General features: G+C 41.2%; 1 protein-coding gene across 1 annotated transcript; it reads right to left on the bottom strand.

Moving 5' to 3' along the window:
• Positions 1 to 744: 744 nt before the first annotated feature.
• frk (fyn-related Src family tyrosine kinase) lies at positions 745 to 17,021 on the bottom strand. Its single transcript, XM_020636678.3, has 8 exons — positions 16,410 to 17,021; positions 11,538 to 11,659; positions 9,580 to 9,743; positions 9,287 to 9,455; positions 7,589 to 7,747; positions 5,444 to 5,625; positions 4,355 to 4,520; positions 745 to 3,075 (listed from the first exon to the last, which is right to left on the bottom strand). Exons 1-8 carry the CDS (start codon positions 16,805 to 16,807, stop codon positions 2,867 to 2,869), a joined length of 1,569 nt encoding a protein of 522 aa, XP_020492334.1. The 5' UTR covers positions 16,808 to 17,021; the 3' UTR covers positions 745 to 2,866.
• Positions 17,022 to 19,815: the final 2,794 nt, after the last annotated feature.

Here is a 19,815-nt window from a genome sequence, read left to right as displayed (position 1 = left end):
TTTTAAGATTAAAGTCAAGGTGTTAAAAAATATCCCTGAGGTTTTTCTAGAATACTGCAGTATGTGTAGTGGGTTGTACACTTTCTGTCGGAGGGCCTAGCCCACTCCTACTCCTTTAAGTATTTATGAATACCAATTAGCATGACAGACCCTCCATGACAAGAGCATACAAATGGAGGTAAAGATGGTTTGGAAAGGCCTAGAGCCACACAGCTTGTCCACTCAAACACACAGCAAAAAACTTCTTTTTTTTTTCTTTAATTTAACAATCTCGTCGATAGGACAGACAAAGACTTCTGGAAGGGTTTGTGTGGCTCAGGCTCCATGTCCTATTGTTTACGATGAGAAGACAGACTCAGAGGGCAGAACAAACACCTAGCTGTGGGAGTGTCACCCACCTGGGGGAGGGGTTACTGCCCTTTGCGATGTCATGAAGGGAAAATCTCCAAATGGCCTGTTTGATCACACATTTTCTGAAAAGAGGAGCAGGCAAAAGATGGAGATGATGGACTTTTCTTATAATTGGGGGATTTGTAGACAGATTAAGGGCACATATTAGTGTTAGAAAAAGATGGTGAAGAGCAGTTTTTACAACATGGGACCTTTAAGAACGTGCATGTTATATAATTATCTCCACCTTGTGCATTATTCTTCTGTCGCCTCTGAGGAGCCTTGTGTTGGTGTACTTAAATCAAAATTTAAGGATACAATTACACAGTACAAGAGCCAATAACTAAACCAAGATCATCGTACATATAAGCCGTTTTATTACATTATGCATAAAGGATAACTATGTAAAATTATACATGAACACTTCCATGGTAATAATATACAATTAACAAGACATTAAAATCATCAGAGCGGGAGATCATACGTCAGGATGAGCTGGATTTCCCCTTTTAACTGCGTTTAGACTTCATGCACACGCAAATCTCCATTCTCTTCACTTCTGTCCCACTTAAGAGGGCGTGTTGGTGACGTCTTCAGAGAGCCTGCAGAGGTCTCCCCTGATTGTTTAGTTCAAGACGTCTCTGTGCATCAACTTCTCTGCAAGGTGGTTAGAGTGTCGAAAGCAAAGAAGACCAGGGTCCAGACTCAAGATAAAGTACAGACCAGGTGACAGTCCAGTCTTTGTCTGACAGAGTGCACAGTGAGCAGCATGAAGACTATAGGCATAGGCATGCAGCTGTAGGCTCATGCAGATGTGTGAGCATGTTCCTCTTGCTGCAGATCATAATTCCAACATTTAACTATAAATATACATCTCGAACATTAATTAGTGTCATCGCTCCAGCTGGTCATAAACAACGTGGCCACAGATCTGAGAGCAGCTCTGCAGCTTTGGACAAAAATCATTAAAAAAAATAATAAAAAGGCAGGGCTTAAGCACAAAGTCACATTGTTCAGTCATTGCGTCATTATACTGCAAGTTCAACATGAATAAAATCAACAATGCATCAACTTAAAGTACCCCATAATAACAACAGACGGCAGCAAGTGGACTCGTGTGTGTCATTACCCCCTAAAAATGCAGAAATCCGGGGCCTCAGCTGGTAGAGAGCAGAAAAACGAATTCCAGAGACACTCAATATAATTATTGCTTTCATGAACACTTAAGTTGTACAACCAGCTTCAGATACAACATCATCGTATGTACAATCACAGAAGGGACACGTGTACAGTCTGAATCATACAAAGAGATATTTATTTGTAGAAACCCAGGTCCTTTAATAAAATAAATAATCTAATAACGCTGGGCCCTGGTTTCTTATATTTCCTGGGAAAAATCCCAAACAGTGTCCATCACCCACATGCTCACGTTTTAATTAAAGTTACAGACAATGAAAGTTAAAAAGTAAGTGCAAATCTGGATAAAATCACAACAAGGTCAGCGTTCAAATCACAACAAACTGTCAGAATATTGAGAAAGGAGGCCGTATGGATGATCGACAGAGAGAGGCCCTAACTGCTAAACAGCATCAGTTCTGCCAAATAGCTACATAAAGCTAAATGACATGAAGACTTTTCAACAATTATTTCAAGTGTCTAAAAAATAAATCTCAGTTTTGCATGTAATTTGTGTGTTTTAGAGCCAGAACTGAAAAAATAGAGATGATTTTGAACATTTGTGTGTTATTTTATTTCCCTGCACATGTTATTATAAACCTGTCCTTTTGTAAGTCGCAGTTTTTTACTCTGATACAAAGAGAGAAGCTAAAAGTTAACTATTTGATGATGTAATGGAGGGCGTGGCCTGGTCATGACTCTGGAGTGACATATAATACAGTCATGCAGCTCTGCATGTGTTCAGTTACAGACATTAGTGATTAAGCTCAGATGAAAGGTCCTGTTAATCACTCAGTCTCACAGTCTATAAACACAAAGCAGACAGGGGAAAACCTCGAAGGTGAACATGACTCACTCATCCGCTCAGGTACCTCCCATTCTCCGGTAAAAAGGTAGCCAGTGGAAAGAATGCAAGCTATGTGGCGTGCAAGAGGAACCTGTTGGTCGAGATGGACGGATAGCAGCTTTTATGTCTGTGCTGAAAGAGGCCTATTCCAGTCATGTGTGTTTTAGGAGGTGAGACGAGCCTGTCTGAAAGTGCGCTCAGTTTTCAAAACAAAGCAAAGCCAGCAACTTCAAAAAAAAAAAAAAATGCTTCTTTCTGCAGCTTCAGTATCCAATCACATGCAGATCCATCACTTATCATCCTTCAAATGACGGCCTTGATTAAAAACGGTTTAAATCACACTTTCAGTCTGCTGGTTCTTAAAAAAAGATCAGTGTAAGTGCATGATTGGATTCGGGTGATTTTCGATTGGATGTTATCGTCTTTCCCACGAGTCGCAGCCCGTCAGCGTGCTCAGTATCTGTTAGCGTCGTCGTACGAGGTCACATCCAGGTCGAAGAAGTCCTCCAGGTTCCACTGCAGGGTCTCGAACGTGGGCCGCTCCTGCTCGTTCTCTTTCCAACAGTCCATCATGATGTCATGCATGACTTTGGGGCAGCCGGGGGGGCACGGCATCCTGTAGCCCTGAGTGACCCTCTGGACCACCTGGTAGTTTGTCATGGCTGCAAGAAACACAAAATAGTTAGGACCTATGTTGCATTTAAAATGAATTCTGGTCAACTTTGGCTGTAATGCCATGGGGTCCTTTGGAGGCAGCTATACCTGATCTCAGTACATCAACAAACAGAAGTTGATATTTCCGCTGATCAGCTCCATTTGTTAATCACAGAAAATAACTGCTACAGATCTTTTAAAGTTTTATTTTTATTATTATTAAAGTTTTTTTTCGGCTTTTTGGGCCTTTTTTTGGAGAGACTGGAGAGTGAGTAGAGTTGGAAATTTGGGCGAGAGACAGAGGGGTATGACATGTGGGAGAGGAGCCACAGGTCGGATTCAAACAGAGCCGGCCTGCTTCGGTTAGATTTATATTATTCATTTAGAAACACTCATTCATCGATACCAGACTCCACTGACAAAAACAGAAATTGAACCTTGCAGAACACTGGAGAAATTCTTATTCTGCTGCCTATCTAAGACCCCGTGTCCACCTAGCGTCTTTTCTGGGCAGAAAAGCGGTGGCTTTGCGCTCTGTAGCACTTGCATGAAGCGTTTGTGTGCCGAGAAGAAAAGTGCTGCACGTCCGTCCTGTCTCCATGACAACAGTCTGTTGACAACGACCGCTGTAGTGCCAACACGGCTTTTTACTGCATGTTTTTTTAATTGACAATATTTTATTCCCGATCACACACGGAGCAAAGAGGCTGTGGGTACAAGACTCGATCCGCATGGTGCAAAACTAGAGGGAACATCAAACATTTGGAAAACTTTCTCCAGGCGGTCGCCTTCTGCTGCAAACGCTCTCCACTCATTGAAAACAATTGAAAAATAGACGCTGGCACTCAGAAAAACAGGCTGGGTGGAATTATGTCCTAAGTTAATACGTTTTTGTTTGTGTGCGACCTTGTTGTTTGAAATGTTTGGTTTGAATCACACAACATATTAAAAAACGTAGAAGTGGATGCACAGACGACCGGCATCTCCAATTTTTCTTTTAAGAATTATCACGGTCTTCATCAACAGAAGTCTGGTGGTTTAAGAGAGACAGATGCAAAGACTGGTTTGATAAATCAAAAAGCATATTAAATAATTGATGTTGCACGTTTGGTAGATGAACTTTATGAAGGGAATAAGAAGAATAATAATAAGTACAAGTCCTACAATAAGTAAGAATATGGCCAAGTATATCATTTCCAACCTTAATGTTTTGGGTTTTCAATGCCTTGACTTTTGAAATCATAGAACAATTGTTTAGATTTACAATAGAGTTGATCAAAGTCTCACCCATATAAGGCATCTGTCCAAACGTCATGATCTCGTGCAGCAGAATTCCAAAGGACCAAACGTCGGACTTGATGCTGAACTTGTTGTCGTGCAGGGCCTCTGGAGCGGTCCACTTCACAGGGATTTTAGATCCTTCTTTGGCTTCATACACGCTCTCATTCTCTTTCTAAAACAGGAACAAAGAACACACCAGCAGTTTTTATTCACTCAGATTTAGAGTCACATGTGTGCAGCATTTTAGAGGATATTTAGAAACCAGTCACAGCCGCACTTTCATCACACATCAAACACATCATGTTACAGTATCATCATCTGAAACGAGTTTGTCTCCTTGTAGTCATTTGGAAAAGCTTCTGAACCGTCAGTGCTGTGTTTTGATCTTCATTTCTGCTAGTTAACGTGAGCACAAGATTTTGCTGAAAGCTCTCGTCGGTTCCTCGGGATTGTTGGTGGGGACAGCCTGCCGCTATGGACCAGCCACCCCCCCTCCCCTATGTTTGTCCCTATCCTTCTTCCTGCATCCCATTTTTCTTTTCTTAAATACCAAACAGTAAGGTCTCTGCTCTGCTGTAAAGTGTCTCGACATAACATTTGTTAAGAATTGGCGCTATCCTTAATAAAGATTCAGGATTGAATGGATGAAGGTTTTGGTTTCAGTACGAGCAATAATTTAAAACTACTTTCACTGCTGGTATTGACCTCTAATGTATTAAAGAGTGAAATTACAAACTGTCAGTTTGGTTGTACCCAGACATAATATGTGTAAGTAGTGTAAGATCAGGGCTTAGAGTGAATGAAGATGAACTAACAGAGTTACATAAGACAGGTGGTGTTTGCAGGCAGGGAGAGAAACAACAGGCCCGGGTGTTAGCAGAAGGTTCACATGACAAACCAGTCAACAGTGCATGCCAGTAAATGACAACAGCACGTGTAATTAGTGGAGAATGCAGGCTTGCTTTAGTTACACTTCGAGGCAGTGAGTACAGGTACAACAACACTGTGTCATTGAATTATGTTTTCATTTCCTGGGGGTGAGGTGAGAACATGGCTAGAGACAGAGCAGTAACACTTAAGAATAAGAAAACCCACCATGAAGACCCTGGCGAGGCCGAAGTCGGCCACCTTGCAGATGTTGTTCTCTCCCACCAGCACGTTCCTGGCTGCCAGGTCTCTGTGGATGTAGTTCTGTAACTCCAGGAAGGCCATGCCTGACGCCACCTGAGCAGCCATCTCGATCTGGTCCTGGATCTGCAGCGTGGCGCCCTTATCCTCTGTGATCATGGTAGAGAGGCACGTTGTCAGTCCAACCATGAGTTAGAACTATGCAGTGAGTTCTTAATGATGATACGCTTGATTATGTGTTGAACGTCATACTAGTGTGACTTTGCACTGTCAATACCAGTTAGCTGTCATGGTAGTGGGGGTGTATCATGATGGATTATTGTGGATGTGGGTCTCCACACTGGGCGGAGGGCATTATTCCACTTGAGCGCTCCTCGGAGTGACCGTCACTCTAAATGAAAGTGACACTACATTTCCTCCACAAACAAACAGCACGTCTGTCTGACAGATGACAACTGCACATGCCCCAGCATGTGAAGTGAAATGAATACTCCAGGAGTTTTTTAAATCACCAACAGGCTCAGACTGAGTTTACTGAGAAAGACAAAGATCTTGGGGGGGGGGGGGGGGGGGGGGGTGGGGGTGGTGAGAGGGGGCTTTTTGTGCCAGTATTTATAGATAGGACAGAGGATAGTGTCATAAATCAGGGATAGAGAGAGTGGGGAATGACATGCTGGAAAGGAGCCACAGGTCGGATTCAAACCTGGGCCGCATGCTTTTGAGGACTTCAGCCTCTGTACATGGGGAGCGGGCACCAACCACTACGCTAGTGACGCTCCATCAGATCTCTTTTTGAACCCAACACAGCCGTTAAATCACTTTCTGCAAATCCATCTTCAAAGAGTCTTTTCAACTAGCTGAACTCAGGAGTTGATCCTCTTGTTTATTTGGGTTGTGTGACCATGTTTAAGTGGTTAGCTTGGACAAAATGTTTACTCCTTTAACACACAATAACTGCTTTATCTAAGACTCTGTAGACCAGCAACTCCTGTGTTCTTTTTTTTTTAAGATGTATTTTTTTGGGGCCATTTTTGCCTGTATTGGATAGAACAGCTGAATAGAGACTAGATATATAGGGAGGAGAGAGCGGGAAATGACGTGCAGCAAAGGACCCATGTCGGACTCGAACCCACGGCCTCTGTACATGGGGCGCGCCATAAAACCACTAGGCTAGACGGCTCCCCTGCAACTTAAGTTTTAATACTTATTAGGTAAACTGCTGTTTTAACCGTTGATGTGCTCATGACATTATGCATTGTATCAGTCCTTGGTTTGTCTGTGATTGTATTTTATTTTTTTCACTAATGTTGTGAATTTGATTAATCATGTTTTTGTGTAGTTGTTTTTTCTGTCTTGTTTTGCTTGTATGGACCCCAGAAGAATAGTTGTTACTGCGGTAACAACTAATGGGATCCAATGTAAATAAATAAATAAACTCTTGTGTTCTTCTTCTTCTGTAGAGATCCTTTCTGTCATGCTGTCAGATACACAACCGTTTATCATTCAGTTTCCAAAATGTGTAAAATAAAACAACCCTGGTTATAACATTTGGCTTCATTATCTTCCATGAGTTATTTATCACGACCCTCCAGTTCCAACAGCTGACTACGTTACCAAGCAGACAAATCAGTGAAAAAACTAGACAGCGAGAGCGCCCATTGTCTTCCTCAACATAATCTATTTCTGTCATTCCTTCTGACCTGATGCAAACAGATAAAACTCAGTTAGCAGTAGTACATCACATGTTGTTGTATTTTAACATCAGAGCACCTGGAGTCCTGCAGACAGACACCAGCGAGTTCTCAAGTAACCTTTTAAGTTTATAAATCTTAATGTACCCTTTATAAGCATGCAAGCACATTGATTTAAGTCCAATGACTACCCTCCGTTAAATGCCAAGAATACAAAGGAGTTAAATTCATGATGTGGGGACAAAGTTTAGATTTATAACTGCAGGATATTAAATGGTCTTGTTGCTCCGGTAACTCACTAATGTCACCTGATCTTTGCCACAGCAGGGTGAATTGTTTTCACAGAACAGTAGCAGTGGACTCTGAGCCCATCATAAAGTAGACCATAATCACATGAGCAGATGAAAGCGAGTTATCTTACTCTGCAGGTACTCCAGCAGGCTGCCATTATTCATCAGCTCTGTGATGATGTAGATGGGCTCCTCCATGGTGCACACGGCATACAGCTGGATCAGCTTGGCGTGCCGCAGCCTCTTCATGATCTGGGCCTCTCTCAGGAAGTCCTCGGGGTCCATGGTACCTGAAAAAAGTGAGCAGGGATCGTATGTTAGGAGTGGAATATAATTGTTAGAATTGGTGTTTTTTTTTGGTGATATTTAAACCAAGGAGGCTTGTGGTGCCGCTAATGCTAACTATCCAAACCAGGCGTGCCATTGTAGACTTACATAACCATTGGAAGTAAAAAAAAATTATTAAAAAAAACTATTATTGTAAATATGAACACAGCAAACCAACTGCAGTGATAAAGGAGTAATATGTATGATATTTACTGAATGAAATGATAAAGTGACCTTACTACATCATCAGACATTCAGGAAACATGCTATGTTGAAGTGCTGGCTTCTCTGACAACAATGCAGCAGCCAGTATGTCCTCCTAACTTTAGATTCTGGTCCTGAATGCTCTGGATTTGTTTGGACCAGAGAAGGTAGGCGGTTTTAAGGCACCCCCACACGGCCGTTTTGGACACCCTTCAGGTTGCCAGATATGAGACCAGTTATCAGGTCAAACCAACAGGTGTTGCAGTGATGGAAGTGGGCAAGAGAAGTGGTTCAGATAGAAGTGATTGTACTCTAAAAAGCCTCTGCATGTTTCCAATAAGCTCCACGAGCAGAACCGTGCTCAAACTAGGATCAATGTTGGAGATGCTTTTGAAAAATGGAGAGAGGTTAAAGCGCAGAAAGGTTTACAGACCGATGCAGAGCTGGATAAACACTGAAGCTTCAGTGTCCGCGCATGGCAACCTGCATGAGCATTGACTCCAGAGAGGAGGGGGCAGGGGGAGACAGCTCTCTTCAATGTTTTGAATTTGGACACTATTTTAAACACTAGGTGTCACAGTTACATATTGCTGCTTTAAATCACCAAAGATCATTTTTAAATCATTAACCTGAATTAAACAAGCCTGGGGGAACAAGAAAACAGAATAGTATACAGCACAACAACACTAGGTGGGTGTGCATTGGAACTTCTGTACAACTATCAGAAATAAACATCTATTACAAGACAAGTATATAAAAACCAAGAGTGACAGCTTCTGGAACAGCTAGCAGATATTGAATAACTGATTTTCAGGCCAAGCCATATGTGGTTGATTAATTCTACTTCGACTGCAAACAGAAAAAAGAACCCTAACGACACCTAAAGAAACGATTAACACATTAGTAACAAAAGAGACACCTCAGGGCACTAACCTGGGTCCAATTATCTTTTCCGTCAAAAGACCTTTTTGCTAGTAACATTAACATAAAGACAGATTTTTCTTTACCATTGAAATGCTAAATTCCGAATATATAAAAAGCCTGGAGCAGTAGCTGTTAGCTTCAGGAGACAAGCGAGTAAAGACAATGCAGTTTATGCCCGTTACAGCATCAACAAGTTGTCAAGATGGGATTAAAAGCTGCAGCTCTGATATTTAATTTACAGCCAACAAGGAGATAAAACATTGTCCATTTGATGCTTAGTTATGAGATTTTACTAATCTCATATTGTTGTTTATTCCTGGAATGTTTATATTAGAGTCAACACCTGCAGTCATAGAAAAGGAGGGACAGCGTACCAGATTTGAGGGTCTTAACTGCGACCGCCGTGGTGTCGTTCCAAAGGCCTTCATACACTTCTCCAAACTGACCGGCTCCCAGTTTCCTCAGCAGCTTGATGGACTTGCGATCAATCTCCCATTGGTCCACAGTGTTGTATGACAGACCGTGAGTCTGTGGAGCCTCCATCTAAACAGACAGGAGTAGTCATTGTTCACTGAGATGCCAATGTGAGTTTACAGCCTGTGTGCGGCTGAAAAGAAAAGACCAGATACAAAAACACAACAGATTTAAGCAAACTTTACGTATTTACCTTATTGCATGGTTCCCCCAGACGCACACAGAGGCCATCGGAGTCTTTGGAGTAATGTTCCACCAACTCTTTCAGTGTCTGAAAGGATCTGGTCCTGGACACAAAGTAGTGACCGTTGTCTAGTTTTTTCAGCTTGTAATGCTTCACCTTCCCATTGTCTAGCACTGAAAATAAGTAAACATGCAGTGATCAGTCAACAGTGAAGAACTGCTTAAGATAGTTTTCCTCGAGGTAAAGCTAGGCCCTATGTTTTTAGCTAAAACAAGCAAACACAATTTTTAACTTATTGCTTACATGATTAGCATTAGCTTTTCCATTCAGCTTAGTGTGCACAGAAATGTCCTTTTCCAGCAAAAAATTATTGCATTTTCTTTAAATAATGATCATATTGATGTTGGAAGGGCAGTGTACAGTAAGGTGGGGATACTTCACTTGTACTGTATGAGCTCATTGCAAAGAGTTTCAGTGTGTCAACTTAACTCATTTGTCATTCACTCCCACAATGTTAACGACTGGCTTTCATCAATGACCCTGATAGAATCATCATGGAAAGGACTCGAATGAAGTGTCAACACAGATTAAAAGAGTAGAAGAGTACATTTATGGGGGCAGAGAATATTTATGTTTTCTAGTCCACCTTGAAACCATAAATCATTCAAGTCAACTGAGGGAGTGGGTGAGAAACTCAACACTGCTCTCGATGTATGGAAGTGTTTGTTCTTGTGGTAGTGAAAGACAGAGAAAATTAACAAGGTGTTGCAGTGATGGAAGCGGGCAAGAGAAGTGGTTCAGATAGAAGTGATTGTAACCGACCTAAAAAGCCTCTGCATGTTTCTAATTATCTCCACGAGCAGAAAAGTGGTCGAACTAGGAGCAATATTGGAGATGCTTTTGAAAAATGGAGAGAGGTTAGAACACAGAAAGGTTTACAGACCGATGCAGAGCTGGCTAAACACTGAAGCTACAGTGTCCTCCATGGCAACCTGTGTGAGCATCGACTCTAGGAAGGAGTGGGCGGGAGGAGACACCTCTCTACAATATTTTGAATTTGGACTGCAGTACCCATTTTAAAACAGCAGGGTTCAATATTGCTCCTTTTTTTTTTTTTTTTAAATCAAATGTTTAATTTGGGCCTTTTAATACCTTTAATCTAGAGATAAGACAGGATGGATACAAAACCCTAAGCCCCCATAATTCTCTATCCACCTGAAGTTTGTTAACATTAGCAACTATAAGACACTGGCTTTGAAAATCATTCAGTGTTGCTGTTTATCTTAAAGTTTGTGTTGTACTATCCAGCATGTATAAGGATTATGAGTAATTTTCATGGAAAAATTAACACAAAATATATTTATGATTCCCTTTAATTAAGGCTTCAGTTTCAAAGGAGAACTTGAAGTTCAAATATTACACAAAATGCACTTGACCATGTTTCTCTAACACTAATATGTGTCTCTGTCTTTGTCTATAAACCTCTCAATGATGAGAAAAGTCCATCCTCTCCTTCTTTTGCCTGCTCCACTTTTTAGAAAATGTGTGCTCAAACAGGCCGTTTGGAGATTTTCCCTTCATGACATCACAAAGGGCAGTAACCCCTCCCCCAGGTGGGTGACACTCCCACAGCTATGTGTTTGTTCTGCCCTCTGAGTCTGCCTTCTCACTGTAAACAATAGGACATGGAGCAAGAAAGCCCGAGACACCCAAGCCCTTCCAGAGAGGGGGGCGTGGTCAGACACAGCTCATTTACATTTAAAGGTACAGACACAGAAACAGCCGGTTCTGAGCAGGACTGAAATAGAGGGTTTTATAGACATGATTAAATACAGGATCAGAGTGGATTTAGAACAAGAAACTTCAAAGACATGTTTTGTGGAGCTCAGAGACTTATTTAAACTGGTTGAAAAGGAGGTGAACATGTGACCTTAAAGTTGCCATCCTAGCTTTTTGCCTCAGCATACCTGAGAGGGAGAGCTCTCCTTTCTGACTCTCACAGTTTCTGACGAGGAAGGCCCCATGTAGATTTCCTTCTGCCAGCAGCATCTTCTCTGCATCCAGCCTCTTGGTGTCCGGAAAATACCACCTGCAAATTAGAAGGCAAGGAAAGAAATGCAGCTGGTCAGTCTCAGTTTGAAATGATAAATAAACCAACAGTGCGGCCCAAAGGTTCACTTTGTTGTTCTTAGTATTTTTATTGATTTTAACTGGCTTATTACTACCCCCAACATACAATATAACACAGAAACATATACCCAATCAAAATGTTTTTGATTAACAAATTAATTTGGTGATATTCTACATTGGAGCTGCAATCCCCGTCTGACAGGAGCCACTCTGTGTGGAGTTTACATGTACTCCCCGTGCATGTGTGGGTTCTCTCAGGTTCATCCAGCTTCCTCCAACAGTCCAAAGACATGCTCGTTAGGTTAATTATTAACTCTACCTTGTCCGTAGGTGTGAGTGTGGCTGGTTGTCTGTCTCTATATGCCAACCCTGTGATTGACTGGGGACCAGTCCAGGGTGCCTCTTGCCAAGTAACAGCTAGGATCTATTATTATAAAAAACAAATCAGTGAGCAGTACTGTACTGTCTTCACTACACACATAAACAACCTGTCCCACACAGTCCTACTGCCCCACATACTCAGTAGAGCACTAAATGGGGATTCATTAGCAGCTAAAAACTGTCCCGGTCCATCAAATCTCCTCTAGTTTTTAGCTAAATTTAACAGTACTGTACTTTACTATGTTAAGTAAAGATGACCGGTCAAAATGTAAAAGTTTGATATTCAAAAACTGTACATCTGCAAGAACGAAGAGTTCAAGACATTTGCTAAAAATAATAATAAAGATATCAGCAACATCTGCATTTTCCTTTAAGGCCGGTATTGAATGGTCTGTGTTTGTCATAGACTGTAGATACTACAGTACGAAGGCGTACATCACCCATATGTGCAGCTGGGGGTTTTGGAGTCCCATCAAAGGCCGTCTCCATGCTGAAAATGCTGTCTCACCCTAACTTTTCATCAACCTGATGACATGCTGAGAGCTGAGGCAGGTTTTAAAGCCTCTTGACAAACTGTTACATCACCCCTGTCTGTCAGTCACATCAGCTATGCTCCTTATTGTGAATAAATCTTATCCTTCATCAAAGTGGACGAGTTATGACAAAGTTCAACCCCTGTACAGTGTGTGCTGATCGAGACACAAGATAATCAGACCTGTCTATTTTGAAACATGTTAATTTCTGCTGTGAAAACTTTGCTTTTTTTATATGGGTGTGTATGTGACTTCTGGTGCTCCTGGAGCCAGCCTCTAGAGGACACTCAATGAACTGCAGGATTTAGCACTTCCACATTAGCTTAATTTTTCAACACCGGAGGTTGCTGCTTGGGAATCGCATGTAGCAAAGGAGCAACAGGTCAGATTCAAACCCGGGCTGCCCGCTAGGAGGACTGTACTGTAGCCTCCGCACATGGGGGGAGTGCGCAATAACCAGTAGGCTATTAGCACCCCTACTTACTGTTATTTAATGTGATGTTAACATTCAGCCACAAGATGAAGCACTGCTCTCCAACATTCAAAATCAAATCAAAGGCCCAGTCCCTTTTACTAGCCTGTTGTTGCCCAACATTTCACTCGACTATCAAAACGTGTAATCTCATTTAAGATTACAGATCGCGATTTAAGAGTAAACAATTATGACAGTCAAGCTAAATGTGGCTAGCTGTTAGCTGGTACATCCATTACAGTAAACATTTTGGTCCAACTCCTTTCCTTGTCAGTTGGATTGTTTTACAGACACGTATTATAACTTGCGTTGTTGCCACAAATCAACAAGTTGGTCCTACATTTATGACATACATCTAACTCTATGCTTTGCGTCTGCTGTCATCGACATGGTAACGTTTGTTGTGCTTCCTGCTTCAGTCAGCTCGCTTCCCTATTGGCTATTGTTCCGTTCCACTTGTCAATTCACAGAGTCCACAGAGGATTTCTAATTGTAAATATTGAAGACGTTTAATATTTAATCGGGGCGGTCCCGATCATCTTCCGAACAGGTCGGGGAGTCTAAAATCATTCTTAACACACCTCACACCACAGGAATATCTGGCAAGATCATCTTTGGATCCATCAGATAGTAGGGCCTTTGCTGACTTTTGGTCAGAAGGGGGGAATCGGGCTAATTATTCTTGTAGCGTGTACCCCACTTAACTTGATGAAGCTCAATGTATAGTATAGTATGTAGTATGTATGTTGTGTTCAAAGAATCTGTTTTCTCAGCTGCGAGAACTTTTCTGTTCCAGCTGCTTTCACAGATTTCATTCTCAGACAAAAAAATAAAATCTCCTGAGCAGGTTGGTCTGACTCTGATCAAACAGAGACAAGCCTCAGAGGTCTCTAACATTTAACCAGCCTATAAGTCATTAATCTTGATGGGAACAAGTGGCACAATAAGGAAACGTTCAGTTTTTATGAGTGAAATAGAAGGAAAAACAAAACCTGTGATTACAATGTTCCAACTTTACAGAGGCCCCACACTGTGATTCTGGTTTACTGTCCTCCAGATGTACGTGATAAGGAGCCTGGCTTTGTGTGTTATGAAACTTATTCTTTCCTATCTAGTCTCATCATGACCAGCAAGTCTGTGATTCATTGAAACCATGACACAGATGATCCAGGGATTTAAAACTATTCTTGTGCCTGTGACCAAACGGGAAAAACCAGAGCACAGCTGAGCAGAAACAGGTTTCACATGCTGGTGAGGCTGAGAATCAAAGACAAATACGACGCTACTTTTACAATGTGTCTTAGAAGAAAATAGTGCTCTTTAAAAGTAATCTGGATTAGTTTAGACCTTTACTTTCTCATTATTGAAAGGCATTTTATGGATCATTGAAGCGGTAACATGAGGCCACAGGTGTGGAGTTTGTAGCCAAACTAGTTTCAGTCATAATAATTAAACACTCAATCAATACCACTGTTCGTAGTATGCCAGGAAAGGCTCTTTTTTTTAATGCACTGCTGAAGTTCCTGTGTTTTTGAGAATTCCGTTGTTGGGAATCATTAACTGGTGTAAGCAGACATTTCCTGGTCAAAGATAATCATTAACATGAAAACTTCACTCTGCTGGACATGCAAATGTTAACAGATTTTACAGTGATTTAACTTCCCGAGCTCTGAGGAGACATGACATTTACATTTTCATGGTTGTTTTCAAGTTTGATGATGGGCTTTTTATCAGTTATGGATCGCAGATATTATTATCTCAAAAAAATATGTTGGAGTGATGTCATTAAGAGAGGATGTATGGAAGCCAACATCTGCCGGGTTATGACAACAAAAGAAAGAATCCTGAAAATCGTAAATAGAAAGACAATAACGAGAAACTGAAATACAAATTCTGTTTGAGAAAAATAATGAGAAACTCTGCACAAATTATAAGTAAGGAAAAAAACAATGACATTTTCTGAGACGGATTCTCAGAAAATCCTGACACTAACTCAATGTTTTTAGAAAGTGTATCATCATATGGCCCGTTTGTAACAAACTCTGGTGCGCTTTGTCGGATAGTTCTTTCAGGTTTGAGGTGGTGTGAATTAGGGCTGGCCAATATATCGAGTTTTTAAGCTATATCGATATATTTTCAAACAAGATATAGGGTAAGACAATATTGTTAATATCAATATAGTTTATGTTGCATTAAAATAACGTTATAGAGGTGCCAGGTCACCTTTTTCTCATCTCACTGATGATGACTGACTGTCTGTCCCTCTTAACCCTGCTCCTCCTCTCTCTCTCTTTTATTGTATTGAAGGAACATTTTTATTTTATAATATTACTTTTTAAAGTCACAAAAAGGTAGTTTATTTTTCCATGTGTTTTCAATGTTAATAAAAAACATATCGATATATATCAAGTATCACCATTCAGCTACTCAATATCAAGATATGAGTTTTGGTCCATATCGCCCAGCCCTAGTGTGAATGCTGAAACAAACTCTGGTCCGCTGAAAAACCAGGGTTTCAGTTGGCCGTAGATGAGAACACGATCCGAACCAAACAAGGGAAGCGAACCAAAGAGCAGTGCATTGTGGGTTGAATTTGGCCATCTGTTAACAATTTTAAATACGTTTGCCAAGCCTGGCTAAAGATAGCATTTCTAACAACACCAGCTTTCAGTCCTCCTTGCACATGAACGTCCACATGCCTGTGATAAAAGTGGTTACACAACGCTGCAGTTCATATGACACAGCAGACATAACTTTATCTCCATTTTAGAGATCGAAATACTGCAAAACTGCGCCACACTACGGGACGCTTTTCTTCCACTGTACAGTTGTTCACTTTCAGGTCATGGTGCAGCTTTAGGCTGGATGGTATTGACGGGAGCTATAACCCAAACTAGTGGCTGGTAGATACCGTACACAACATTTGTCAGGCTTTGGTGGGCTTGACAAAGTGCAGTGTGAAAGCAAACTGAACCGACTGAAAAATGCAACAGTGTTAAAGCTTCCCCCTAAATGGCCACGCATCCACCAGACTTCATATTTGAAAGCGACCTCTAGAAATGTATAGTAGGCCTATAAAAGTTGTTAGTAAAGAAACTGAAAAAAAGGGATTCACAAAGAGATGGATTCTCATAATCTTGTGGAGTTTAACTTAAAGTTTGTCATTATTTTGAATATCAGGATTTTTTTTCCTCCACGGTCTATTGGCTGCAGTGGGCTTCCATACAGTCCCACAAAAACAGTCCCACAAAAACAGTCCCAAGACTAAGCTTCCATAAATGTGACAGAAACAGCAATTAGGATAGTGTTGGATTTAAACTTACGGTTCAGCATCGATGCTCTCCACAGGAGCCACATAATTAGCGGGGATGTATCCCTGTTTGGAGGCTGAGACTCCGGTCAGGGCTTTAGCAAACCACCAGTCTCCAGTACTTTTATCCAGAGCCTCTAAAGTGTCCCCCGCGTTGAAGCTCAGGTCCTCCTCGGTTCGAGCGGCGTAATCATACAGAGCCACGTAATTAACATCTGATCTCCCTGCTGGAAACGACTGGAGACCTATAGTCAAAGGAGATTTCGACTCTGTTGTTGAAACAGCACCTGGGTTTGCTATAACTATGGCAGATTTATCGGGGCGCCTGCTTTCTCCTCCGGATGGGTTCGGCTTTTTAAAACATGCCAGACACCTCTCCCAACACGCAGAAAGCCTCTTTTGGATCTCCATGATGTGCGGTCGTCAATCACAGCGAGGCATTCTGCGTGAGGATTGAAAAAAGGGAAACAGGTTGTTGAATGCTCGCTCCTTCTCTCATGATCCAGAGTCCATTAAAGAAAGAAGCCTTTTTAATAATCCCGGACTCCCTTCGGCACGCACCCAGCACCCTAACCCACTTTAAAATGTCAAGTTTCCTGGTAAAGAGTTTAGTGCGAGTTCATAGTTCAAGTCCCACTGCGCCAATCACCTGCACCTGCTCAGGAATGGGGAGCGGCTCTGTGACGTCATGAGTCATCAGCAGGCCATGCAGGAGGAGAGCACCTGAGAGCTGTAAGCAGGAAGTAGCTGGGAAAAAAGTTGTTGTCATGTTTTATCCTCAGTTTTACAATTTTTCGGTGATTTCATAAAAAGGCAAAGAGGAAAAGGTCTTGAGCTTGTTTTATCACTCTTTTGACTCGTTTTTACACCGCAGGTCACCCCAACACATTCACACACTGATGGCAGAGGCTGATATGTGAAGTGACGATCAGTATCCTTATTCATACACATTTGAAACCGCTGACGAAGCAGTGGAAGCAAGGGTTAACTTATCTTGCCCCCATGACACATTGGACATGTGGCTGCAGGAGCTGGGAGTCGAACCCCCGCCCTTCTGGTTGAGAAACAACCAAACTGAGCAACACATCTGTTATGTGCCATGGTTTTGTATGTGTTTTGTTTTCTCTCTCCTGTGTGTGCTCATCAGGTGTTGCGCCACACCTGTGGCTTATTTCTAATCAGGAGCAAACTATTGCAGGAGAGGAGGCTGCCTTATTGTTTATATCTTGATTGTTAGTTTTGAGTTGTGTTTGAGATAGATTGGCTTCTCTTTTGTTTGGTGTTTTTTTTAGAAGAAGCTTGTTTTGTGTTGCACATTTTGCTTTAGTTTGTTAATAAATCATTTTTAAACTTTGCTTATATTTAGTTCCTATTTATTTTCCCTGGGTTTTAATTTATTGTTACTCCCCTCATCTCCTAGCCATCTTGGGGAATGGAACAACATCCTCCTTGCATTGGCTTCCAATAAAAAGCCTGAATTCAATTTAAAATCCTTGTTTTTGTTGATAAATCCTGCATGATCAGGCACCTGTTTATATCTCTGACTTCCTCCATCCCTAAACAGTCCTTATGCCAACTTTATTGGAGAAACAGGACAGTAGATAGAGGGTTGGAAAGGGGGAGAGAGAGATAGAGAGAGGGGGAATTGATATGTGTGAAAAAGCCACAGGTTAAATTTGAACCTGGGCCGCCCACTTGGAGGACTATAGCCTCCACACATGGGCCGTGTGCACTAACCACTACGCACCTCACATAAACTTATTTTTGTTATTATTATTACATGTCACATTATTATGGATATGGAGGATCAAATGTCATAAAGTATACAATTAACTTCATACATTATGAAAGCAACTAAACAAGGTTTTGATATATTTGTTTAATCTATAATACACAATTACAAGTTTCTCAATGCCATTAAGAGACAATTTGGACCAAACTCAACGAGTTGTTGTTCTATGAGCACCTTATACCCACATCAACAAACATTGTACTGTATCCTTTAAAAAAAAAAATCTGTTTGCCTCTGTCAAATGAGGGCACCGTACCCTCTGCCCTTCAGTCAATCACAGGGCAGACATACAGAGACAGACAACCAGCCACACTCACACCTACGGACAATGTAGAGTCACTAATTAACCTAACGAGCATGTCTTTGGACTGTGGGAGGAAGCTGGAGGAACCTAAGAGAACCCACACATGCACAAGGAGAACATGCAAACACCTCAAAGAGAGGCTCCTGTCTGACAGGGATTTGAACCAGGAACCTCCTTGCTGTTAGGCAACAGCTTTAACCACTGCAAGGTGTCATCCCACAAGAAAAGATGTGTGTTCAAAATCACAATTAAAAATATATTTTTTAAATGCATGCAAACTACTGCACGCTGGCTGACTTAAATACAGTGATTGGTTAGTTAGTTTTGGTCCCCAAAACTGGCTAGACATTGGGCATTACTTTCCAATGCACCTGTGTTATGAAACAGATGTGCAAACTATTTATTGACAATTTGAAATATAAACCAAAAAAATAAAGTAAAAGCCGCCTTTTTCAAAAGAAGGCAGAATAGTCGCCTCTGACACAGCAAATAGCCGATCACAGTTTAGGATTTTCAGGGTGGCACCTTCCCTCTGGACTGCCCCAGGTCGTATGACCTGCAGGAAGAAGCTGTTCCTCAGTCTGCTGGTCTGAGCTTTTGGAGTCCTGCACCTCTGTCCTAAAGGGCAGCAGTGAATACAGGCAGTTATGAGGGTGTGTCGAGTCCTTGATGACCCTCAGTGATATCAGAGTCAGAATCAGAAATACTTTATTAATGCCAGGGACGCTTTGTTTCAAATTCAGATAGATAGATAGATAGATAGATAGATACTTTATTGATCCCGAGGGAAATTCAAAGCATCCAGTAGCAGGTTACAAAGACGTACATGACATGAAACATTTGTTACAAATTAAACTGCAAAACCGACGCCTCTCCTCCCATACATATATATTAACCTGAAAAAAGATTTAAAGAATACCCCTAGATGACTCAAACTTAAACTGTGCAATTAAAAATAGATTTATACAAGAAATGTACATAACCTGTGCAGGGATAAAAAATATATGGGTAATTTAAACAAGAACCTATAAACAGTTGAGGAAAAAATCTGTAATTAGACCTGAATATAAAAAAATAAAATAAACCTGTTGACCTTCTGAAGTTGTCTTGTTTATATAATGTACAGCAATGTTTAAAAAACAGATTCAGTTGTTCTTCAAAACAATATAAATGTAGGAATACAGAAATATATAAAATATGATCTATCTTTTATGTCACTATCTATGTATGCATATGTTTGTGGATGCATGTACAGTATGTAGAATATACAAGACTTACAAGTCACTGTTTATAACAGAGGTCAAATATACTGCTGAACTACTG

Source organism: Labrus bergylta, chromosome 15 (assembly GCF_963930695.1).
Source record: "Labrus bergylta chromosome 15, fLabBer1.1, whole genome shotgun sequence".
In the NCBI taxonomy this organism is placed as follows: domain Eukaryota; kingdom Metazoa; phylum Chordata; class Actinopteri; order Labriformes; family Labridae; genus Labrus; species Labrus bergylta.
The sequence above is the reverse complement of the archived record's forward strand: the minus strand, read 5'-3'. Positions and strand labels throughout refer to the sequence as shown.

Coding starts and splice junctions, on each gene's coding strand:
- frk (XM_020636678.3), bottom strand. CDS start 16,807: ATGGAGATCCAAAAGAGGCTTTCTGCGTGTTGGGAGAGGTGTCTGGCA. Junction 9,744..11,537: donor AGGAGAGCTCTCCCTCTCAG/GTATGCTGAGGC, acceptor ACTTATTTTCAG/TGCTAGACAATGGGAAGGTG. Junction 4,521..5,443: donor GCCTCGCCAGGGTCTTCATG/GTGGGTTTTCTT, acceptor TTCCTGTTTTAG/AAAGAGAATGAGAGCGTGTA.